Source organism: Rhinatrema bivittatum, chromosome 2 (assembly GCF_901001135.1).
Source record: "Rhinatrema bivittatum chromosome 2, aRhiBiv1.1, whole genome shotgun sequence".
Taxonomy (NCBI): domain Eukaryota; kingdom Metazoa; phylum Chordata; class Amphibia; order Gymnophiona; family Rhinatrematidae; genus Rhinatrema; species Rhinatrema bivittatum.
The window spans coordinates 159,815,606-159,841,763 of NC_042616.1; the positions used below are offsets into that span (position 1 = coordinate 159,815,606).

At 43.8% G+C, this 26,158-nt stretch overlaps 1 protein-coding gene across 1 annotated transcript in view; it reads left to right on the forward strand.

Moving 5' to 3' along the window:
- The first annotated feature begins 346 nt into the window (after positions 1-346).
- Positions 347-26,158, forward strand: part of LOC115084228 (S-acyl fatty acid synthase thioesterase, medium chain-like) — a 38,727-nt gene continuing 12,915 nt past the window's right edge. Inside the window, exons 1-4 of the mRNA XM_029588813.1 lie at positions 347-458; positions 8,199-8,329; positions 14,536-14,674; positions 17,416-17,515. Of these exons, the coding sequence (XP_029444673.1) occupies positions 8,200-8,329; positions 14,536-14,674; positions 17,416-17,515 (369 nt within the window). The 5' untranslated portion in view covers positions 347-458; position 8,199. The remainder of the gene's footprint in view (positions 459-8,198; positions 8,330-14,535; positions 14,675-17,415; positions 17,516-26,158) is intronic.

The following is a 26,158-nucleotide window of genomic DNA, read 5'->3' on the forward strand; positions in this document are numbered from 1 at the left end:
AGTGGATGCAAACCATTGAATTTCAAGAATTTGTTCCTTTCCACAGGTTTCTAGAAAATACTAGTGCAAACTTCTTTTCCTTTAAATAGGTAATCAGTATTGTGGGTATTTGTTTGGACTAGGGAATTCTTAGTATATGCACAGAGATGACATATTTCTGGTTATTACTCTGACATAAGTCATCAAAATAATTTGGGTATTTGCAGTATCTATAAAGATCCAAAGTGAATATTTATTCTGTAGAGATATATTTTTTTCAGTGTAAGCAGTTAATACTTGCATGCATGTTAAAAGCCGGGGACGTTCCCCGGAAGGTACACTGTCACTTTAACTGTGAGCTGCCTAACTAGTTAATAAGAGAAACCGAGAGTGACATTTTATGAAGACAGAGCAGCAAACAGCTCTAGTATAAAACAGCAGAGCCCCTGGTTTTCAATGTCGCTTAAGCATATATAAAGGTAGGTTGGTGATTTATTAATTTTTTTGTGCAGGTGAAACTGTTCACATGCCGTCTTGCCGGCTTTTCTGCTCACACTACATTATTTTAATAGGAGGTTTGATCTTCCTGCTTTGTCGATGGCTGTGATTTAATCATGTCCCCAATGGAGTCTGGTGGCAGGGCATTAGTCTCTCGTACTGTACAGGTTCTCAGTCTCAGCCATAAAAACATGAAGGGACTGTCCTCAGCAACTAGCTCAGACCCTGCAACTTGATCTTAGTTATACACTACATATGTATTCTGCATATTGGGCTGTAACTTTAGGAATGCACTGCCTCTGCCAGTGAAAGTCCAGCTGAGTGCTGGCCAGTTCATTGGTTGAAGAAATTACACTTTTAACTCCCTTTTTTGACAATCTGAATGAATTCTACAGTATATTATACACTTGTTCCTTTTACACACATTTGTCAGTTTAACAATGTCATTTTGCATTTTATTTCCCCTCACCCCACTCTGCTCCACAACAGCCTTCCACCCCCCAACCTACAAATTCTTACAACAAGAAATAAAACACATCTACTATTAATTGACAAATAGAGCTTTCCGGAATTTCACAAGCTCTTTCTAAAAATTAACTTTATTTGTGAATGCACACTGGCAAGAATGAGCTTGCTAAACGTTATCTGACTCTAAGAGGCTGTTTTGTCATGTACTGTGATCTCAAGAAGCAGCGTACACTGTGATGATTTTATTATTTCTTACACAGAAGTGAAACTGCACATATGTCCCATAGACACAGAATGGGAAAAGCCCTTTAATACTACTACTATACTCTACTAATACTACTGCTACCATAAGAACATAAGAACATGCCATACTGGGTCAGACCAAGGGTCCATCAAGCCCAGCATCCTGTTTCCAACAGTGGCCAATCCAGGCCATAAGAACCTGGCAAGTACCCAAAAACTAAGTCTATTCCATGTTACCATTGCTAGAAATAGCAGTGGCTATTTTCTAAGTCAACTTAATTAATAGCAGGTAATGGACTTCTCCTCCAAGAACTTATCCAATCCTTTTTTAAACACAGCTATACTAACTGCACTAACCACATCCACTGGCAACAAATTCCAGAGTTTAATTGTGCATTGAGTAAAAAGAAATTTCTACGATTAGTTTTAAATGTGCCACATGCTAACTTCATGGAGTGCTCCCTAGTCTTTCTATTATGCGAAAGAGTAAAAAAACGATTCACATCTACCCATTCTAGACCTCTCATGATCTTAAAGACCTCTATCATATCCCCCCTCAGCCGTCTCTTCTCCAAGCTGAAAAGTCCTAACCTCTTTAGTCTTTCCTCATAGGGGAGCTGTTCCATTCCCCTTATCATTTTGGTAGCCCTTCTCTGTACCTTCTCAATCACAATTATATCTTTTTTGAGATGCAGCGACCAGAATTCAAGGTGTAGTCTCACCATGGAGCAATACATTTATTTATTTATTTATAATTTTTATATACCGACATTCTTACATTAAAATGCAAATCATACCGGTTTACATAAAACAGAAAAAGCAGGAAAAAATATTTCCATAGTCAAATACAGAGAACATTTATAATAAAATTGTTAACAAAGGCATAAGGTAGGAACTTGAAAAAAGGTTACTTAACAGAAAACGTAAAAGAAAAAAATAGTAAATGAAGCACAAAGAGTTGACGTCGGGGGAGGGGCATGGTCACACATCGCAGTCACCCATTTCCCCTCACCTCCTGATGATAGTTCCGTTTCTTTTTTATTATTTAAGATGGTGTTCACTTCTTGCGGGGGCCCAGGATGGAGGGTGGCCTCCCCGCTCGCTGGCGCCTGATGGTGAGGCGCTTTTCAACAATATAGAGGCATTATGATATTTTCTGTTTTATTCATCATTCCATTTCTAATAATTCTCATCATTCTGTTTGCTTTTTTGACTGCCGCAGCACACTCAACTGACAATTTCAATATGTTATCCACTTTGAAGCCTAGATCTCTTTCTTGGGTAGTAGCACCTAATATGGAACCTAACATTGTGTAACTATAGCATGGGTTCTTTTTCCCTATATGCATCACCTGGGACTTATCCACATTAAATTTCATCTGTCATTTCGACGCCCAATTTTCCAGTCTCACAAGGTCTTCCTGCAATTTATCACAATCTCCTTGTGATTTAACTACTCTGAACAATTTTGTATCATCTGCAAATTTGATTACTTCATTCGTCGTATTTCTTTCCAGATCATTTATAAATATATTGAAAAGTAAAGGTCCCAATACAGATCCCTGAGGCACTCCACATTCCCTTCCACTGAGAAAATTGTCCATTTAATCCTACTCTCTGTTTCCTGTCTTTTAGCCAGTTTGTAATCCATGAAAGGACATCGCCACCTATCCCATGACTTTTTACTTTTCCTAGAAGCCTCTCATGAGGAACTTTGTCAAACGCCTTCTGAAAATCCAAGTACACTACATCTACTGGTTCACCTTTATCCACATGTTTATTAACTCCTTCAAAAAAGTGAAGCAGATTTGTGAGGCAAGACTTGCCTTGGGTAAAGCCATGCTAACTTTGTTCCATTAAATCATGTCTTTCTATATGTTCTGTGATTTTGATGTTTAGAACACTTTTCCGGTCTGTAGTTTCCCAGATCGCCCCTGGAGCCCTTTTTAAATCTTGGGGTTACATTAGCTATCCTCCAGTCTTCAGGTACAATGGATGATTTTAAGGATAGGTTACAAATGTATCTAATAGGTCTGAAATTTCACTTTTTAGTTCCTTCAAAACTCTGGGGTGTATACCATCTGGTCCAGGTGATTTACTACTCTTCAGTTTGTCAATCAGGTCTACCACATCTTCTAGGTTCACCGTGATTTAGTTCAGTCCATCTGAATCATTACCCATGAAAACCTTCTCCATTACGGGTACCTCCCCAACATCCTCTTCAGTAAACACTGAAGAAAAGAAATCATTTAATCTTTCCGCAATGGCCTTATCTTCTCTAAGTGCCCCTTTAATCCCTTGATCATCTAACGGTCCAACTGTCTCCCTTACAGGCTTTCTGCTTTGGATATATTTTAAAAAGGTTTTACTGTGAGCTTTTGCCTCTACGGCCAACTTCTTTTCAAATTCTCTCTTAGCCTCTCTTATCAATGTCTTACATTTAACTTGCCAATGCTTATGCATTATCCTAGTTTCTTCTTTTGGATCCTTCTTCCAATTTTTGAATGAAGATCTTTTGGCTAATCATGTAATCATGTTAATAGCATTACAAGATGTACACAGTATTCTATAGATATATATAAGATTCAGCTCCTACTCCAAGCAGCTTACAATCTAGTGAAGACAAAAGAATTCAGGAACATAACGGCAGGAGAGAGTAGATGGGTAGGAGGTGAAGAATGAGGAAATTAGAGCTGGTATCACTATGTCTAAGTCCCTGAGTCAGACAATGCTAACATTTTAAAGCTATTTCAAGCCAATGCAATATGTGTACTCTGCTGAGCGCACAGCTTTACACATGCTTGGATGTGTGTTTTGGATGCGCGTCCAAAACCCCTCATGCAATAAGGGGATTAGCACGTCCAAAACGCGCAACCAAACCCCAGCGTAATTAATGGTGCTCATCACATTTAAATTCATGTTGATGAGGCTATTAGCTAGTATCCCCAATGCAAAAAATTGCCATGCATCCACGGCACCCATTTTAAGGCTGCAAATTTAATGCCTGCCCAAGAGCAGGTTTTAAAGCATGCGGCACTCAAGGGCTGGCAAAAAAGCCCCCAAAAAATCCTGCTTTCTGTGATTCCTCCTATTAGTATCTTAGCGATACTAAACAGGAGGAGCCACAGAAATCAGAATTATGTCCCGCTCAAGGGCTTAACAAAAACAAATCCTGCTTTCTGTGGTTCCCCATAGGGGGAACCACTGAAAGCAGCATCCCCAAGGTCTGGCCTAATCCCAACCCCTGCTGGCAGTGAGTGAAGGTGTGAATACATTAATATTAAGTGACGGTCACGTGATATTAATTTATTCACTCCTTCACTTCCTGCCGATTGGTCCATTCACTGTCACATGTCAGTGAAAGGACCAATCCCCTTTCAGAGGTCTGTCCTGAAAGGGGATTGGTCCTTTCACAGACAATTGTCAATGAAAAGAATCAATCAGGAACAGCCCTGCTGGATGATGGGAGGGAGCTCTGGCCAGGCTGTTCTAGACGTGTAGCCTCTTCTCCTCGGTGCCCAATGCGGAGCGCTAGGGTTGCACAAATTACCCATTGCGCATCCCTTTTAGCGCAGCAGCTCATTTGACTGTTGCGTCGAGCACCCAGGATGGGTGAATGTGTGCACGTTCAAAAAACATGCACCCAGTTTGGATGCACGTTTTTTACATGCTGTATTGCATCGGCCTGTTTAACTGGAACAGGAAAGAAATAATTATTGTGCCTACATAAAGTGATTCATTGTCATTCACAGTTTACAAAAGGAACCTATAATCCTCATTACCCAATTAATCACTTTTTTTTTAATAGGACAGAAAAACAATGGAGATTATTCAGTGTAAGGTGATCACAGATTCCTTTGGAGCTGAAGGTCAATTTAAAGAGCAGTGATAAAAAACTGAAGTTGGTTTCTTATTTCCATTTCCTGGTTCCTGGTCCTTATTCTGCTATTTCCCTGTTCATTTATTGCAGTTTCAGGGTGACAAAATGGCCTTTGGGTCACCCCATGACTCACCTCTGCAGTCCTCAGACTAGGGATAGGCCTCGCCGGTCCTCGAGTGCCACATTCCAGTTGCGTTTGTAAGATAGCCACACTGAATGTGTATGAGATGCATTTGCATGCCTTGTCTCCACTGCATGTAAATTCATTGTGGATATTCTAAAAACCTGATTGATTTGCAGCTCTCAAGTGCCAGAGTTGCCTACTCCTGCCTCAGACAATTCTAATAAATAACAGATCCCTTTCCTGCACAGAAAAATTATTGTATGCATGTAATTGTTTTCAGCATTCTTCCTAACGATTGCACTATCAAATAGCCAAAGGCATATTCTTGGGAGGAGAGAGGAAACCTGCAGGCAGGATTTTTGGTTTTAATTATGCGTCTTTCCAAAACAGTGTTCAAAGGCAGTGATTCTCAACCCAGTCCTCTGAATACACCCGGCCAGTTGGGTTTTCAGGATATCCATAAAGAATATGCATGAGACAGATTTGCATGTTCTGCCTCCATTGTATATAAATCTATTTCATGCATATTCACAGGGCTGGTGCTACCCTCTGCAAACTATTACTGTGCTGCTCTCTTCCTTCCCCTGCCCATGGATTTTAGTAGAGCTATTCATGGGCTTCTCTTTTTTTTCCTAACAATCACTTCTGTATCTGACCAGCGTTTAACGTTGTGGTGAGTTCGGGTAAGGCGGCCAGATTTCTGATGAGCAATTCTGGGAGGCCTCTCTCTTGTAGAGCCAATAGTGGGCAAGTAGCTTATTTGAGGGGAGGGGTGGTTATTTGGTGGACAGTCCCCATGGAAAATTGTAGTAATCTACTTTCAAATGATATCTAAAGCACAATCTTTGAATTTTGAAACTGCTAAATATTTCAACTCCAATACAAAGCCTTAGGACTGATGGGGATGACCTAGATATGAGATAATTTTGCACCAGAAAAATTCATATCAGTCAACAAAATCCAGCTGTTATTAACATGTAACTTCTAAAACAAATCAATAAAAAAATATGTGACACCCCCCAACCCATACAATGTATATTCTATGTGGGAGACATGTCTCAGTCAGAGGCCTTGAGCTGGGTCCCAGGATAGTTTGCACCCTAGGTGAACCTTACAGCCTTGCACCCCTTCACACCCTTTTGGCCATGCCACACACAATTACAAAGTAAGGATTTATAATAACAGATTTTACATGAAAATAGGCAGTGGACTGAGAATCTCGGAATCCAGGGTTCAAATCCCACTGATGTTCCTTGTGACCATGGGGAAGACACATCACCCTCCATTACCCCAGGTACAAACTTAGGGCCTCATTTACTAAGCATTTTCCCTATAGTCACAAACAGGCCGATACAGTACGGTGTGCTCAGCCGAGCGCACCGTACTGTATCGGCCTGTATTTAGCATGCGATTGGCCTGTATTTAGCATGCGATTGGCCACGGGTTTTCGACACACGTCTAATACCCCTTATACAGTAAAGGGTTTAGCGCGTTGAAAACGTGCGGCCACCTCCCCCAAAAACTAATAGCGCTCATAACATGCAAATGCATGTTGATGAGGCTGTTAGTTAGTCCCTGGGATACTGAAAGTAAAATGTGTGACCAAGCCGCACATTTTACGCTCAGAAATTAACGCCTGCCCCCTGGCAGGCGTTAATTTCTGAGCAACCTGGAAAAGTGTACAGATAAGCAGAAAATACTGCTTTTCTGTACATCCTCCGACTTAATATCCTAGCGATATTAAGTCGGAGGAACTAAAACTTAAAAAAAAAAGTAAAAAAAAAAAAAATCTGCCTGCCGGTCAGGGGTTAGAAAAACGGATGCTCAATTTTACCGGCGTCCGTTTTCCTAACCTGTGGCTGTCAGCGGGTTCAGAAACCAACGCTGGTAAAATAGAGCATCGGTTGTCGGACCAGCTGACAGCCACCTCTACCACTAATAAGGCGGCACTAGGGACACGCTATTGTCCCTAGCGCCTCCTTATTAGTGCACCACCTCATTTAAATACTGAATCGCGCACCCAGGAGAGGTGGTTGGGCGCGCATCGGGAGAGCGGACGCTCAACACGGAGCGCCTGCTCTCCTGCATTTCTTTCTGTATCGGTCTGTCAATGGGAGAAAAGCCTTAGTAAATTAGGCCCTTGGATTGTAAATGCTCTGGGGGCAGGGAAATACCTTCTGTACCTCAATGTAATGTGTCTTGACTTACCAATGAAAATAAACATTATGGGGTCCATATTCAGTAAGCCGCTGAATATTATCAGCCTCAAGTTATCAATGTTATGTAAGAGAAGCATTCCTAAAAATCATGCTCTCGGCGACACTTGCAGTACTCCAGAATGTATCTTCAGGTGAAGAATTTAATAGATTAATCACTATGAGTGATCGTATATTGGAAATTTCTTAAAGCAATGCCCCTAAGGAGGGACTGAGATAATAAAATTTATTAGAAGCATCTGTTCAATGGAAAAATACCAAAAGAATTCCAGAAGGCATTGCTAGATCTTGAAACTGTCCCTGAAACTGCCTCACACTTAGATAACAGAAAAGACAAATGTATCTCTTTGTAGTTTTAGATACCACAATGAAGAGCTATAGAAAATGCATGTCTTCAAAGTTAGTTAGGGTTCCCAGGACATTTAGGAATGTTAATGTTAGCAAATGTCTTCACCTTGTAATCTCAATTCAAGTGTATTTAAGTGGAGTCAGTTGGATACCTGATTAAGTCAGACTCTGCAACTTTAAGAGCCGACTTCCTTATGTGCATAAGAATAAAAACTTTTAATTCTGAGAAACATACAGTCTCTGTTGTTGTTGTGTCCTTGGCATAACTTTTTACATTACACTACATGACAACAAAAACCTAACCGGCTATGTTCAAATATAGCCAGTTACATTTTTGTTATCCAGTCTTGTGTGGCTGAATAACATGGTACTTAACCAGATATCTTGAAACCAGTATGGCAACTTCTTATGTCCTTGTGTCCTTAACTGTCTTTTTTACAAGGATGGAAAAACTAGTGACCTGCTTCCATCAAAGGCCGGAAGCTGTTTCAAGATTAATTTGCTTTCCCTGGGCTGGAGGTGGATCTGTCTATTATGCCCACTGGGGAAAGTTTTTTGATGCTTCAACGGAAGGTTAGTAGCTTTTTACACTTTGTAAAACTTTTCCCGTTAGTATTATTGTTCATTTAGATACTGTCAGGACTGGCTTATGAGGTGTGCGACCTGTGTGGCTGCATAGGGTGTCATGCTCCAAAGAATGCCTCTGCTCCCTCCCTCCTGCAGCCTTCCATATGATGTCTGCAAGCAGGAGGCTCAGGAACACTGACCAGGAGGAAGGAGGTTTCTTGTTTGGGATGGGAGGTGAAGGGTCAGCCTGCAGGGAGGAGGAGGTGAGAAAGAGGGGGATTCTGCTATGCAGGAAAAGGGGTGGGGAGGGAGAAAGAGGGAGATGCAGGGCCCTGTGGGCATCAGAGAAAGAGAGAGCAGGGCAGAAGGGATATTGGTGCTGGGCAGACAGTGAGGGAAGTGTATGGGGAGGGTGGGAGAGAGATGGGCATACTTTGCCAGAGCCACTGCTACTGCCAGTGGAGGGAGTGATGGGCCAGAGCTGCCACCAGAGGGGGGCGCTAATTTCGGGTTTTGCACAGGAAGTCATTTAACTTAGGCATTTGCCGGACTGTACAGACATACGCGTTACGGAGAAATGAAAGAGGAAAGGCAATGAGTCTCTGCCGAGTGAATGCATTTGTAGGTCTGTACAAGAAGTTTGACTTTTATGCAGAAGCGGAAGGAGAGCCAATGTAATTATAAACACTCCTTCCTCTCCTGATCCTTGCACAAGATTGGGGGGTCACTATGGATCCGCTGTGACTTGATCAGCGACAGATTTAGATGTTCACCACCGTTGGTGCTGTCATCCCTTCCTCTGCCCCCCCCCCCCCACCCCTTGCCAGTTCAGAATACAGGGAGCAGAAGGTCAGGGGAAGATTCTTCAGAAAGAATGAGAACATTCTGAAGGACAGTGGCAAGCATGTCTAGCTTTTACATTTATAAAACTAAAAACAATCCAAGGTTGCATCGTTGCCGTCTGAGAGAAGGGGGAGGAGATGGCATTCACTCTGTTTTTGTGTTTCCCCGCCCCCCAGCATTCAGTTCCTTTCTCAACTCCCAAACATTTGCCCATTTTCTCGTGACACACTCTCCTTACCACCCCCCTCTCATACTGTTCAGATATTTACCCCCTTCGGGACTTCACTTCCTTCTCCTCCTTTCCACCACCCCGCCTCACCTCTGGTGGCAGTTGAGTTCTGAGTCCCAGGAGCGTAGGGAGCTCCAGGCCTGTTGCTGCGTCAGTTCAGCTCCTAATCCCATCCTGATCCCAGGTAAAAGGCAGCACAAGGGGGCGGGGAGAATCTAGATTAGGGAGCAGAGCGGCTCTTTGCTGTCTGCTCATCCTTTCCTCTCCCCTTCTGTTCCCTGCACAAGACAGATTCAGATAACTTTATTGGCATGACAGTGTCAGCATGTGTTGCTAAGTAATATACAGTGGTTAAAACAAAATGGGAAAGCATTAACAAAACAGTGATAACAGTAAGATAAAATTGCAGGGTACAGAAAGGATATGGTGCTGATCAGATTATGTTTCTGGTTTAGTGGCAGGATACCATATCTTTTGCTGCTATTTCTCCTGATTCCCTCAGGTTTATACAACATTTTTCCTGCTTGTTCTTTTGTGGGAAGTCTTTAATTTTCTCTGTCAGCTTTGGGAAATGTGTTTCTCTGATATCTTTGTATTTTGTATAGTACAGAAAGAAATCCATTTCTGTTACTGTTTCTCCGGTGTTGCACTGTATGTAGATTCTGTCGACTCAGGGCATCTGGTTCAGTTTTTGTCTGCACTATACACTTTCTATTTTGTGGTCACTTATTCTGTATTTGGTGAGGTTCTGGCCATGGTTTGCATGAATGACAGAGGTGAGGGATTCTGCTAGGAGATGAGATATTCTACTAGCGTGTAGTTTCTGTGTAGGGATCTGAAGCAGTCCAGCTTGTTCTAATTTCCTCACCTCGCCATAGGAGGTGTATTGGTATTATATGGCACATTCCAGTATTTGCATTACCACCTTTTTATAGGCCAACTTACTGCTGTTTTGATTTCTGGTTGTCAGTGCTACTTTGGTACAGGTTTGCTACATATGTGCCGAGTATGTAATTTGCAGGATTTTCTGTCACTTCACAGTTTGCCTAGCAGTGGAGGGAGTATGTGGGTAATTTATAGAGATGACACTAGAATCTAAATATTCTTTGTGTCCTAATTCAGTTTACACCTGTTTGTAATACCCCCATGCCCATTTACCTTGCTGGTCGTTGCTGGGTCCAGCACCAACCTGACAAGAGCCCCCCCCCCAGGGAAGACTCCATCAGCCCCTGTGTTCTTGGCACCTGGTGCCTCCACCTGGGAAAGAAGGTAACGAGTAGGACTTTCCTCCCTTCACCCTAGGAAATCAAATGAGATTATAAACAGGGCTGGCAGTATTTACAAATTTATACAAGTTTTTTTTCGACTATATGATTATATACAGATCTATGTGACTATGTACATCGCTACATGATATCACATTTATCTACACATGGATAATAGCCTCAGACTAAGCCAATATCTACATTTCTACAAGACAGCAAGCACATTTAGCTATTTGGGGTGATTAGTCCCCACTGAATACCATCATAGAGAATAGGAGGGACCTCTTGAATTCCCATTTGAACAAGTACCATTATCCTGCCCCCTTTACCTCACGTTTTACCTTGTGAAGAAATGCAGCTGGGTCGGCGGGTACTGCTGGTCTGTTGTGTCCAAATTGCTGCTGCCATCATCTCTGTTCCACTTCCGCTCCGTTCTAACAGGTCCCTCCTGGAAACCTAATTCCACCGCCTGGTATGCTGATGGAGTTTGTACCTTCCTGGGGGGACCTGAAGTCACCTCCTGATTTGTTACTGGAGTCTGTGCCCTCCTGGAGAATCCAAGATCAACTTCCAATCTGCTGCTGGGATCTCAGTCCTCCTAGGAGAACTAATGTGACCTCTGTACAGCCAATGTCTTTAGGCTTTCCTTCCTCAGTGGGAGGTGTTTTCTTTGCTTGGGAATATAACGCAACTAGGCTCATGGCTTGCTCGTTGGTCAGCAATTATGTTCTTAGTGATTCGAGTTTAGCTAAGCTTATGAGCAGTTATTTCTTTTTATCCAGCCTCAAGAGGCCACCTCCTCTTGCTCACAAGGTCAAGATCCAGGCAGGATTATGGAAAGAGAAAATGTGTGCTTTTCTATCCTGTCTAGCCTTCTTTCTCTGCACTGAGAATCGGGTATCCAAGGCCCCTGACCTCTCTTGTCATTCAGAGTGAGCATCTGTTTATTTACTAGGGCTGTCTTCAAGTACATTTCCCACACAAATCCCTCTTTCAGTCAGAGCTCTGCAATTTAAGACTCTTTTCAGTTAGAGATCAACAATTTAGGTCTTTCTCATTATTCATTTGTGAACTGATATTTCACTGTAAATTAACAGCAGAAGTCAGGGGGGCTGTCACATGCAAATACTCTACCTGAATGCCTGAGTCATCTTTTCAAGAGTAATTTAATCACCTTCAGAGTAAGGGGTCTGATAACATTTTTAGTCTTGCTCTGGCTTTCCCAGGCTGGCATATTGTATTTTCTGCTGCAGTTCATTTAAATGGCAGTCTGCACTTCCTTTTCTCCCTTTCTTGGAGGGGGAGTTCCATGTTATTAGAAGTGTTTCTGTGAACATAAAATATTTGTTTACAGAACTGGAAGTGCAGGATTTTTTTTTTCGGGATCTGTCTCATTCTGTATAGATTGGGGTTAATGATTGACCCCAGACCTCACTCCCATATAGGATGGAAGGGGAAATAGAATGGGAGGGGCTGGATTAGGAAGCAGAATAGCTCTTCTTAGCTCTGTGTGCTCCAGGCTCATCACCTTTTCTCCTATCCCTGAATAAAAGGAGGGGAGGAGCTGGATTGGGGAGCAGAGTGGCTCTTCTTTGCTCTATGTTGTCTGTTCCAGCCTCAGCCATTCTTCTCCTGTTCCCTGCATAGGACAGAAGGGGAGGGACTGGATTAAAGGGCAAAGCAGCTTTATTTTACTCTGCTCCCCCTCTTCTTCTGTTCTCTGCAGCAGCCTGGGTTGAGCTGGTATAGGAAGTAGAGGGCTTTTCTTTACTGATTGAGATGCAGTAACTGGTAGGCAGCAAATCTTCAATCAGTCTGCCACCCCCAGATTTTTTCCATCCTAGGCACAAGATCAGCAGTAGGAAGTACCAGCCTGCAAGTTTTTAACAATATTATTCAGATAATCATTGGGACTAGTCATACCAAACACAGGCAGCTGAACTACAATCAGGCTGATGCAATACAGTGTGCTCAGCCGAGCGCACTGGTTAACCCGTGGTTGGACACGCGTTTTGGACGCCCGTCCACGTCCCCTTATGCTATAAGGGGATTAGCACATCCAAAACGTGCAGCTAACCCCCTTGAAGCTAAATTCAAGTTGATGAGGCTATTAGCTATTCTCCCCCAAAGCAAAAAAAATATGCGCCCAACGTGTACATTTTTACCCACTGAAATTAATGCATCCCGGAGCAGGCGTTAATTTTTGAGCAGCCCAAATAGTGTACAGAAAAGCAAAAAATACTGCTTTTCTGTACTTCCTGCTGCTTAATATCGTGGCGGAGGAACAAAAAAGAGAACATTTAAAAAAAAATAATTTTAAAGTGTGCCAGCGATCAAGTTAGGAAAAGGGACGCTCAATTAACGAGTGTCCATTTTCCTAACCTGTGGTTGTGCACAGATTAGGAAAAGGGATGCTTGTAAAATTGAGCGTCTGTTTTCCTAACTGGCTAACAACTGACCTTTCCTGGGCGCCCGCTGCTGAGGAGGCTCTAGGGGCATACAATTTGCCCTAGCATTTCCTTTTTGCTGCGGCAGCCGATTTAAATATTAAATCAGGCACCCTGGAGAGATCGATCAGCGCACATTAGGAGAATGGGCTCTCAGTCATAAGCGCCCATTTTCCCCGTGATGATATTGCATCGGCCTGAATGTGTGGATTGTACAATACTAACAACTGTCACCCCCTCCCTTCCCCAGCCCCCAGTGCTCATTGTCATGCCATTCTCTTCACCATCCACTTTGCTCATTGTCACTTCACTCCCTTCCCCAGCTGTCTTGCTCATTGTCAATCCCTTGCTCACTGTCACCACCCTAACTTCCCCAGCTCCCTTTCTCACCATCACCCATCCTCCACCCCTCTTGTTCACTGTCATTCCCCCTTTCACTAGCCTCCTTGCTCACTGTCGTCACCATCACCCCAGCTCCCACTGCTCACTCTTCCTCCCTCCTCCCAGTAACTCATTTTCTGCCATCTCTTGCTGGATCTGCACAGTTTTGAATCACTTTGAGTCATGCAGTGCTGGAATTCTCACAGTTATGCTTGCCAACTGACTTCAGAGTTTCAGGACAGGTTGACAAGAGTCCTGGTTTTACTCCATTGCATGCAGGGATTTGTAGTCTTACATTTCTTATGGATTGCAATAGGGAAATCAGGCCTACAAGCCCCTGCATGCAATGGGGTAAAGCCAGGAATGGATCAAGCAGTCTTGAAAATCTGGAGCCAGTTGGCAACCCTACCCACAGTTATCGCAAGCACAGCATGGAAGTAATAGATACTGCACAGCTCAAACTTCCTGCGAGCCTCTCAGAGCCCAGAGTCAGCACTGAAATGCTGTGCTTCTTCCTGTCTCTCCAAAACAGCAAGAACTAGTGATCCAGAGCTGTGACCCAGTCACTTGTGTCCTCCAACCAGCCGCTGCAGCCAACACAAACCACGTGATGCACTGGACTGGCCCACCGGGGCATGCTCGAAGCCCCGATAGGCCAATCCGTCCCTAGTCATGACCCCAAGTTTGAGAAACACTGCTTTAGAACAAGAGGTCATTGAATGAAGCTCAAGGGATGGACTTGGGAGAACATCAGAAAATATTTCTTCATGGAAAGAGTTGGTGGGTACATGGAATGGCTTCCTAGGGGATGTGGTGGAGACAAAATCTTTAATGGAATTCAGAAAAGCCTGGGATAAGCTCAGAAAATCCCTAGTTGCTAAAAAATGAATGGAAAACCAGAGATCAATGGGGACTGTGAAGTACACCAGGAATGAAACTGGGCAGTCTAGATGGGCCTTACGGTCCTTATCTACCATCGTGTTCTTTGCTTCTATGAGCAGGATGCAATGGTTGCACTTGACGGTGCTGTTTCCTCTTTTCCCACAGTGTACTCCATCAGGCTTCCTGGAAGGGAATCTCGTTCTCAGGAACCTTTTGCACAAGATATGGACCAGATTGTTAATGAAATCATCAATGTACTGCTACCAAAGCTACAGGAAAAACCTTTTGCATTTTTTGGTCACAGGTAAAATACAAAATGTATATTTTCATAGATAACACTTTGTTTTAGCCCTCTAATAAAATGAATATTCACATTCTGTGAAGGCAGGATCATTAATCAAACAGATTTTGCCAAGAACAATGTGGTGAACACTATGAGATTGACTAAAGGCAGACTCTGGTGCAATGGAAAGGGGGTTGGCAGGTGAGCAGGACAAAGGTACCACAGAAGGTCCGATTTTGTGAAAGTGATCCAGAACTGATTCTCAATTGTCATGTTTGTTTGATCCCTTTTACAAAGTCAATTCTATGTTGTAGCTGAAATGGAAGGCTGAAAGGAATTGTTAGCGTTAGAAAGCCTTTCACCTCTAGGTCACCAATTCAAATTCAGTCCAGGTCGATAGAGACATGAGCCAATGATCTTGGTCCAGTTCCAGAGAGCCATAATGGAAGCATTCATATCATGACCCCTGTAACTGACTTGTGACAAGGACTTGAAGAGTAGAAGGAAATTTAACAATCTGGAAATTTAATCATAATGCACTTCTCCAGAAACAAAGTCAGGAAGTATTTTTTTCAAAGAGAAGGGTGGTGGATGCCTGGAATGCCCTAATGGAGGAGGTGGCAGAGACAAAAACAGGTAACAGAATTTAAAAATCAGTGGGATAAAGACAGAGGATCCCTGTAGACAGACAATGGTAATGAAGAATTGATTAACCTGCACAAGGAGCAGTTCAGCCCATATCTGCAGTGATATGACTGCTTTGTGCTTCTAGGAATGCACTGGGGTAATCCAGAAGGAGTGGCGTTTGCAACCCTAAACAACACTGGGCATACTGGATGGACCATTTTGCTCTTTAGCTACCATCATTTAGTATTTTACTATTGTAACCCCTGGCTGGGGTCCTTACGGAGGAGTCCAAGGGCCAATTTCAATTACAAGGGCTTAAGATGGGCAAATTTTCTATACCATTCATAAGCCCCTTTCTTCCAGGATTCTCTGCTGGGGGGTGGGGGCAGGGGCGGATCGGCCTATTGGGGGATCGGGCATCCCCCGGTGGGCCGGTCGCTCTAGTCACGTGGTCTGCTGAGCGTGGCCGTGACAGAGCCACGCTCGGCAGACCACGTGGTATCTCCTGGGCCGGCCTGGGCGGCGAATCCCCGGGCCGGTCGTCATCGGAAATCCGCCCCCGGGTGGAGGGAAGATTATTCTCCAAGACCCTGAGCATTGTTTTTACAGAAATAATCTCACTGGACAACAAAAGTGGACCCAACATAACTTTACTACTGATAACTGATTTTGAAATGAGGTAAATGACAGGGTACAAGTCTTTATTCAATGAAGTCCATTACTCTCTAATTTTTTTTAATAAATCTGTGACTCTGTACAGATGGTTTAAACTATTATTTTTGTTTTCATATTCATCCCATTTTCAGGGGCAGTTTTGGAGCTTTCTCCCAAATTGGTGGACCTGATACTTGAATTAGTCTAGCTGGCATAAGTCAAAGTCCCATTCCTCCTACCTTAATTCAGATGTCAAGAATAAGCTTTTTCTTCTACAACTTCCTTCCAGAGTCTCTTGATGATATGGTAGTGGTTAACACCAGTTCTCCTTTCTTCCCAAATCTGCTCTTGCTAACAAGAATGAATGAAGATCCATTCCATGCGTGACCTCTGAAGGATCACCGGATCTCTCTCAGTGAGAGACTCCTCTAAAAACGTCTCTCCTGATGGTGGCAGCTACATTCCCTTGGCCGAGAGGGATTTAGTTGCCTGGTAAAAATAAAACCCAGTCTTCAAAATCCACAGAAAAGAAGGCAAAGGGGACGAAACCTTTCTTCTACCGAAACGATCCACATGACCAAAATCAAATAGTATTCTTTAAAATTGGGGTTAAAAAGCCCCCTTCTTACCTGTTCCACACCCAGGCCTTAGTGGTGCACTACAAAGACAATTAACACTGCTGTAAAAGATAAGGTTATCGGTAAAATAAAATAGAATAACTATCCACAAAATAAAAAAGAAAATATTACATGTGGTAAATTAAAATGTAATAAAATTATCTAAAATACATAAATAACATTCAGACATTAAGAATAAAAATACAAATAAAAAATCCCGACATGATCATGTTTCGGCCACACCTGCGTCAGGGGATTTGAGAAAATATCAGATACAAAAGTGAAAAGATGTGTGACACCCAGAAAAGCCAAAGAAATGGAACGCAAGTAAACATGTGCCAGACAATAAGGACAGGAGTTTGTAACTGGTAGAGATGTCTTTCTGGGGTGCTCCTCTTTTTTCACCTAGCAGAGATACTGTGTCATAATCCTGCCTGTTCTATATTATTTGTCGTGCCTTTCCTGTCTCTGCTCTTTCACGTGTTTATGTGCATAATTTTTAGAGGGCTACTAACTCGCTGGTACTTAAATTCAGTATTAGGCAAGTAAATTTAAGCCGTGCCCCGAGTGCTCCCATGCTGCCTCTTTTTTATCTGGCTACGTTTTAGCCGGGGAATGACTTCTCCTGTGTAAAACTTAGCCATTCAATGGGGGAAGACATTTCCAGCTCAGAGTTGGTCTGGCTGAGTTCCGAACTTAGCTGGACAATCCCTTTTGAATAATGACCTAGTTGCTTGCACTGTTGGCATCTCTTGATCTTATGGTAGTGTTTCAAAGGTTTTGTTGTTTTATTAGGGGTTTCGTACAGAAACACTTTCTTCAGTAGTTTTACATCCCATGTTAATTTCTTTTCTTCCTCCACAGTTTTGGATCACTTACCAGTTTTGCTACTGCAGTCAAACTGAAAGAAATGTGCGGCCTGGAACCAGAGCACCTGTTTGTATCAGGCGCCTCTGCTCCACATGTAAGCTGTTAAAAATATTTGCTATGTAAGAACTGGTTGCAGAGGAGTAGTTACAGTGCCGAGCCAGGACCAGCTTTTTCTATGCCCAGGGCAGGTATTCAGAATTACAGTTCCCTGCATTTGTTTTTAATATGAGATAGCCAGCATCCCCTCATCTTTTCTCCCATCTCCTACTCTCCCTGCTCAACAGTCTCATCTCTCTTCCGCCTCCCTGCCTGGTAATTATTTGTTTTGCTTTTTAGATTTATATCGCCCTGCTCCATATATTTGCTCCAGGCAAGTTACAAAAATAAGCCCTTACATCATAAAAAGCATTGTAAAATACAAGCAATTAAAATAAATCTTAAAATACATTCTACAATACCCAAGACAATATAAATAAAAGGAATAGATCCAAAGGCAGAGAATGAGAAAAAAAAGACGCCAGGCCAGAAAATCAAGCCAGAGACACCAACGGTTGGAAACCATTTTATTATCTGATAGAGACTATTCATTAAGAAGAAAGTAGTTCCCCGGTGGGGGGAATGGAAGAAGTCTGTGCAGACTCATGCCCCACCTCACCACCACCACCACTACCTCTCTCTCCCTCCACCTTGTTCAATATTTTTCTCTGCATAGCTTGAGAGACTTTTGTGTTCTGCTTCCCCTGAGCAGGGCCGGTGGAAGCACTAGGCAGACTAGGTAGCCACCTACAGCGCCATAAATTTGGGGGAGGGGGGGGGGGGTGGCCTAGTGCTCCCATTGGCCACGATTGGCATCAGTCCAGCGGGGACAGACTGGAGGAATAACAGCTGCAGCCAGGGCTGGAAAGAGGGAGAGAGTCATGGCCAGGCCCACGCGTTGGAAGGTAGGAGGAGAATTGGTCAGCGTGGTTATCTGCAGAGGCAGAGCCGGCAGTCTGACAGCGGTGTGGGAACGGCATTGGGTCATTGATAGAAGTACGAGTGCGCATGCGTGCACGAGAGGGAGAGAGGAAAGTGTTGTGCGGGGCGGGGGGGGGGAGGGCCAATCCGTCCGGTCTGCCTAGGGCACCTAATGACCCTTGCAATGACCCTGACCCTGAGATTAGCGATCATGGGGGAGGGTCTGAGACTGCAAGGACTTCCTCCATTCCTATCACTGGGGAACTACTTTCTTCTTAATTTCTCTTCTGTATAAGATAATAAAATGGTTTCCAACTGTTTGTGTCTCTGGCTTGATTTTCTGGGCTGGCAGCTTTTCTCATTCTCTGCCATTATTTCTGTTCCTTTTTAAATTTTGTGTTGCTCTCCTGTGTTCTCATTTTTTATTTTCCATTTAAGTTCTATATCTTTCTTCTTCTGTCTTTCTTCCAGCAGTGGATATTTTAATACATTCTCTTCCTTTTTCTGTCCCCCTTCTCCTACTTTTTTCTTTCTTTCTCCTCTTCCTTATCATATAAAAATAGAAATGTGACAGCAGAAATAGACTGTACACCCTATCTGCACCAACTACTCAGCTCCACAATCCCTACCTCTCCCTTCAGAGATCCCCTGTGCTTATCCCATGCTTTCTTGAATTCAGATACTCTCCCTGTCTCCACCACCTCCACTGGGAGGCTGCTCCATGCATCCACCAGCCTCTAGCTAAAGAAATATTTCCTTATATTTCTCCCAAGTCTATCCTCTTTCACCCTCATCCCATTAGTCCTTATTCTAGAGCCTCCTTTCCATTGAAATAGGCTCTCTTCCTGTGTGTGGAACCCTTGGAGGTTTTTACAATTCTCCATCATATCTCCCTTATCTCGCCTTTCCTCTAGGGTTTACTTATTTAAATCTTTGAGTCTTTTCCCATATGCTTTACAACAAAGACCACTGACCATTTTAGTAGCCACCTTCTGGATTGACCCCAACCAATTTATAACCTTTTTGAAGGTGCGGACTCCAGAATTGTACATAGTATTTCAAATGAGGTCTCACCAGTGACATCACCTCCTTTTTTCTGCTGATCATTTCTCTCTATATATACATCCAAGCATTTTTCTGGCTTTTGCCGTCACCTTATCTTCCTGTTTGACCATCCCGAGATGCTGCTTTTGTGACATGCTTAGAAGCATTTAACCCCCTATACTGTATCACTCCCTTGGGTTTTTGCAGTCCAAATACATAACTATCCATTTTTTAGCATTAATTCTTAGCTGACAGACTCTAGACCATGCCTCAAGATTCACTAGATTCCCCCCTCATGTTTTCCACACCTTCCTGGCTTTCTGCCCTGTTGGCAGATTTTGATGTCATCCTCAAAAAGACAAACCTTTCTCAACAATTCATCCACAATGTCACTTATGAAAATGTCTCCTCTTCTTATTCTTCCTGCATGCTCTGCTTTCACCGTTCCTCCTTCTCTTTTTGTTTTTTTTCTCTTGTGTTGGTCTCCTATTCCTCATCTCCTTCCTCCTATATTACCCTGCATTTTTTCCTTCCTCCTCCCCTTCAATCCATGGTCTTCCCCTTCTCCATCTACTGCCTTCCTGGTCTTCCTTCTTTTCCCTCACCCCTTTCTCTTCCTTCTCTCTCTCTCTCCCATTCCCATCTTTGCTATACCTTTCCCTTGCCTTCCCTTCTTCATTCCCCTATTTTGCTTCTCCTCTTTCCTCCAACTATTTCTTTATCCTCTTGCTCTCCCCACTCTTCCCATTCATCCTCTCTCCTTCTACTCCCTTCTCACTCCTCTCTTTCTTGATCACTCCTCCATACCACACAATCTTCCCCTCATTTCATCTCTCCTCTCCCCAAGTCTTGTTCTCCTCTTTTGCTTCCCTGACATTCTTCCTTCCTCCACTTTCTTGCCTCTTTTCCCATCTTTGCTCTCCTCCCCCATTCTCCCTCCATTCTTGATCTCAACTCTCACATTCTCTCATATACACAGCTCTCTCTGCTCACTTCCTCCCCCACACACTTATTGTCTCCGTCCACTGCCCTCCCCACATACAGACCCTCTTGCCTTCTCTACTCACTATTCCCCCACATACACTCTTTTGTTCTCTCTTCTCACTAGCCTCACATGCTCTTTTGGTCTCTTCTGTTACTGCCACCCTGCATACACACACACACACACACTCTTGTTCTCTCTTCTCACTGTCCCAAAAACATACACTATTTTGCTCTCTCTCCTCTCACTGCCACTCCCCCCCACACACACTCTCTTGATCTCTCTTCCCATTGCCCCCACACACTCTATTGCTCTTTTTTTTCACTGCTGCCTTTCCATGCACTCACGTACTCTCTCTTCTCATTGCCCTACACATACATAATACTCTCTTGCTCTCTCCTCTCACTTTCAATCTCTATATAGATATACATAAGAACATAAGAAATGCCATGCTGGGTCAGACCAAAGGTCCATCGAGCCTTATATCCTACCTCTGATAGTAACTAACTCTTTTCTCTCACTGTTTTATTTATTTATTTATTTATTTATTTGAGGTTTTTCTATACTGGCATTCGCGAAGGGGATCGCATCATGCCGGTTTACAATTAACGGGGTGTGACAACAGAGAATAATAATAACATTAACAGGTGCAAAAAGAAAAAAACATAGCAGTTACAATAAAACAGGGACGAGAAATAACTTGGAATAGTGAAGCGGTGAAAGTGGTTAACAGAGAATAAAGAAGCCTGCCAACATGGCAAAGTTATTGGTTACCTTGTTAGGTAATCAGGGTTGCTTAAGGAGAATTAGGGATTCGGATTGGTGTCTGGAAAGGCTTTCATAAATAACCAGGTTTTAAGTCTTTTTCTAAATGTTGGTAGACTGGGTTCCTGTCTCAGGTCAGGTGGGATGGAGTTCCACAAAGAAGGTCCGGCTGCGGAGAAAGCCCTGTCTCTGAGGGTTTTGTGTTTAAAGGTTTTGGAAGGAGGAACATGTAGTGAATCTTTGTAGGACTCTCTGATCGGTCTGCTGGAGGTATGTTTTTTGAATGGGATTTGAAGGTTAAGCGGAGAGAGTTGATGGATAGCTTTGTGGATGATGGTAATAGACTTATATAGGATTCTATAGTGGATTGGCAGCCAGTGCAGATCTTTGAGAATAGGAGATATGTGGTCTCTTCTTCTTGTGTTGGTCAATATTCTGGCTGCCGTGTTCTGAACCATCTGGAGGGGTTTAGTGTGAGAAGACGGGAGGCCTAATAGAATGGAATTGCAATAATCTAACTTAGAGAAGATTATTGATTGCAGGATTGTTCTGTAGTCGTGTGAGTGGAAAAGTGGTTTGATTCTTTTTAAGACGTGGAGTTTATGAAAACAGTCCTTGGTGGTTTGATTAATAAAAGATTTTAGGTTTAATCGATTATCAATGACAGCTCCTAGGTCTCTTACTTGTGATGTTTGAAAGCCGGTTGGAGGATTTGAGGCGAAGTTACTGTTTTCGGTGGAAATAAGAAGTTCGGTTTTTGATGAATTTAGGATTAGATTTAGGCTGGATAGGAGGTTATCAATTTTTAGAAGGCAGTTATCCCAGAATTTGATAGTTTTTGAGAGAGATTCTTTGATGGGGATGACGATCTGTATGTCATCCGTGTATAGGAAGTATTTGAGGTTCAGTTTAGTTAATAATTGACATAGGGGGAGGAGCTAAATGTTAAAGAGGGTGGGAGAGAGGGAGGAGCCCTGGGGAACTCCTCGAGTGGAAGGAAAAAAATGAGATTCTTTATTGTGTATTTTGACCTTGTATCCTCTGTTTCCCAGGAATGATTTGAACCAGGTCAGTGCCGAGCCTGTTATTCCAATGAACGCTAGTTGATTTAGAAGTATGGAGTGAATAACAGTATCAAAGGCGGCTGATAGGTCGAGGAGGATCAGTAGGTAGGCATGACCTTTATCGAGGCCCATGGTGAGGTAATCTGTTAAAGATATGAGGAGAGATTCGGTACTTAAAGATTTTCGGAAGCCATATTGAGTGGGGAATAATAAATTGTGGTCTTCAAGATAGTCTGATAATCTGGCGTTAACTAATTTTTCCATTACCTTAGCTATGAATGGGAGGTTGGAGATTGGGCGAAAGTTGGAAGGATCTTTGGGATTTAAATTAGGTTTTTTTAGGAGTGGTTTGATGGAAGCAATTTTCAGGTCGTCAGGGTAGATTCTTTGGGCTAGAGAACAATTGATAATGTCAGTCAGGGCTTTGGAGATGGTATCTGGTATTAGCAGCAGTAGTTTGGAAGGAATATGGTCGAAAGGGTGAGAGTAGGGTTTCATTTTCTTCAATACTGAAAGAGTCTCTGAGGTTGTGATAGGTTCAAAGGCTTTTATAGTAATGCCATTGCAGGGATAGAGGTTTGTGCTGGAGTGTGCTAAGGTATTGGGTTTCAACTGAGATTGCAGTTTGGATATTTTATTATTGAAGAAAATGGCTAACTCCTCTGCTTTTTCGTGCGCTTGGTCGAATGGGATGTCTGGTGGGTTGACTTGAGTTAAGTTCGAGACGAAAGTAAACAGGGCTTTAGAGTCGAAGATGAGGTGATGAATCTTGTGAGCGTAGTAGTCCCTTTTTGTTTTTAATGTAACGCTCTTGTATAGGTGGAGTGAGAGTTTGTAAGCTGAAAGGGAGGACGGTGATGGTGCTTTACGCCATTTATTTTCTTTTTGTCGAAGGGATTGTTTAAGTTTTTGAAGTTCTTCGTTAAACCATGGTTGTTTTTTAGAGGTGTTATGTTTCAGTTTTTTTGTTGTCAATGGACAGAGTTTGTTTGCTGCTGAAACTGTGATGTTAGACCAGGAGCGGAGAGCTGAGTTGGGAGTAGAGATATCTATGGACGGGAGTTCTAGGACAAGGTGTTTGTGTAGTTCATCGGAAGGACAAAGTTTTCTGTAGGTAAATTGATTTTGCAGATCTTGTTTGGTATTTGATTGTGCCAGCGAAAATGTGGTAGAGATTAAGGCGTGGTCTGACCAGGGGACTGATTTGCATGTGGGTGGTGCTGAGTGTGTGATGCCTGAATTTACGAAGATGAGATCCAAGATGTGACCTGCTCTGTGGGTGGGATTGTTGATAATCTGCTTGAATCCCATGGCAGTCATGGCGTTTAGGAAAGTTTCGCAGTTTGTAGAGGGAGAGGGGTCGTCAACATGTAAGTTAAAGTCTCCCAGTATAATGGCTGGAGAATCAAGGTTTAGGTGAGTCGCTATTAATTCTAGAATGGGAGAGGCGTCTGAGTCCAAAAGTCCCGGGGGGGCATAGACTAGAATGATTTGCAGAGTGTCAGATTTGAAAAAGCCGGCTTCAATTTTTGAAGGAGAGTAAATTGGGAATTGTGTAAGTCTCAGTTCTTTTTTGGCTGCGATGAGAATACCCCCACCCTTTTTTTTCTGCCTTGGAATAGAGAAGAAATTGTGGGTTTCTGTTGGAAGTTGGTTTATTAGTGCGGTGTCCATGGGTTTAAGCCATGTTTCGGTTATTGCGCAGAAGTCCGGATTTGTGTCCATAAGAAGGTCATTGAGTATTAGTGTTTTTTTGGTAAGAGATTGGGCGTTGAATAAGATCAGAGAGAAAAGAGCTAGGCCTAGCGTCTGAGTAATAGGGGAAATCATGATGGGGATGAGGGATTTGTAGGTAGTTGGACGAGAAATCACTGTAGGTTTTCCTAAGAAAATGGACCTTTGTTGAAGAATTGGAATTGGGATGCCAATATGCATTGAAGTTGTGGTGATTGGTTAATTGTTTATTAGAGAGTTGGTTCGTAGTATCAGTGAAGAGATTGAAGAGCTTGAAAAACTGGGGATTGAAGAAGTTGAAAGAGGTTGAAGAGTTGGGGGCTGGTGTGGCTGGAGAGTTTGATGTGGTTTGAATGAGTGCTAATCCTCTTGGGTCTGGAGGTGAGCGCTGGACGAGAGCCTGGCTTGGAAGGATGAATGAGAACTGATTGAATTGACGTGTGCCTGGCTTGGATGAATGAGAGCTGGATGAGTGCCGGTCGTGGGTTGAAGAGCGCTGGTTGAGTGCCGGTCGTGGGTTGAAGAGCGCTGGTTGAGTGCCTGTCGTGGGTTGAAGAGCGCTGGTTGAGTGCCGGTCGTGGGTGGATGCGTGCTGGATGAGTGCCGGTCGTGGATGAGTTGTGGGTGAGTGCTGTCCGTGCCTGGATGAGCGTGTCCGTGCCTGTTCTCCCATACACTCTCTCCTCTCATTGTCTACCACACTGTCCCCCATATTCTCCTGCTCGCTTCTCTCATTGTCACCTCCCATATTCTTGCTGTCTCATGGAAACACAGAAACATCATTCTTTCACTGTGCCCCCCCCCCCCCCCCAGTATTCCTGCTCAGGGGCAGATTGGCCTATCGGGGCTTCAGGCATGCCCCAGTGGTCTGTCATGTGGCTAGCATAGATCATAGCAGCCCCATGCTTGCAGAGTCGCTGCGATCAATGCCAGGCCTCGCAGCAGCTCTCCTGGCAGAGCGTAGAGCCGTATCATACCTATGGCCAAGATGGCCTCGGCCTTAGGCACTGTTTCCTGAAGGGTGCAATAGTACTGCCAGCAGCATACAGTGGCCCTGCTGGAATCGCTAGTGGGGTCTGAAGAGGAGCAGCAGTACGCCGTGGCCCTGCTGGAATTGCAGGTGGAGCTTCAAGAGGAGCAGCAACGCCACTAAGCAGCCCCCACCTTATGTTGAGACCGCGAAAAAATGATAATCCTTTCCACTCCAATCCACCCTGCATCGGGGCCTTCCTGAATTTCTTTTCCCATACCAGCACCATCAGCAGATATCCCTGTCTGGATTTCCCCTGACCACCAATGTAAGTAAATATAATTTTTTAATATATTCAGAGGGGGCAGAAGAAAAGCGTGGGTGAGAGTGGGAGTATGTCAATGAGCATGAGAGCCATGTGAGCAAGGGTGTATTGTTGCAGTGAGTGCAAGTGAGCATGTGTGTGTATGTCAGCATTTGTGAGGTGGCATGTGTGTGTGTGAGAGCGTGTGAGAGTGCATGGGAGCAGGCATGTGTGTCAGCAAATGTGTGTTACGATTCGTGGGTTTCATGGACTCTTGGCCCGAGGTGAGAGCTGATACCACCTGTGGGGAGAAGCCCCACAGGTCCTCACCGTTGGGAGGTGAGGTCAGCTGCAGCAGGAGATACGGTAGCAGTGGTATAGAGATAGAGCGTCCTGCATCACAGCTACGTGATCACAGGAGCTTGTAGAGAGAGTACTGTGAGGGATCCCGAGGAGCGGGGCAAGAGACACAGTTCAGGGAGAACCCACAGTATTCAGGCAGAACTGGAGATGTAAGTGCCAGAGCAGGAACCTCCAACAGAGAAGAGCTAGGCAGGCTCCAAGGAGCGAGACAGGAACTTCTGGAGGAATGCAGCAGAGACTGTCCCGAGGGGCAGGGCTGCATAGTGAGAGAGGCTCTGGTGTGATGATGTAGGCTGACCAGCGGAGCGGGGAAGCCCGAGTCGAATCTCCGAAGTAGTGACATAAGCTACACCAAGGAGAGGGGCCGCACACGATGGACTCTCTGGTAGAGAAACGAAGACACTGCCCCGAGGAGTGGGGAGGTGCAGAGTACAGTCACTGGTGTAGAAGTTAGGCACTGCCCTGAGGAGCGGGGAAGCGCAGAGTACAGTCACTGGCATAGGCACTGCTCCAAGGAATGAGGAAGCACAGAGTTGAGTCTCCAAAGCAATAAG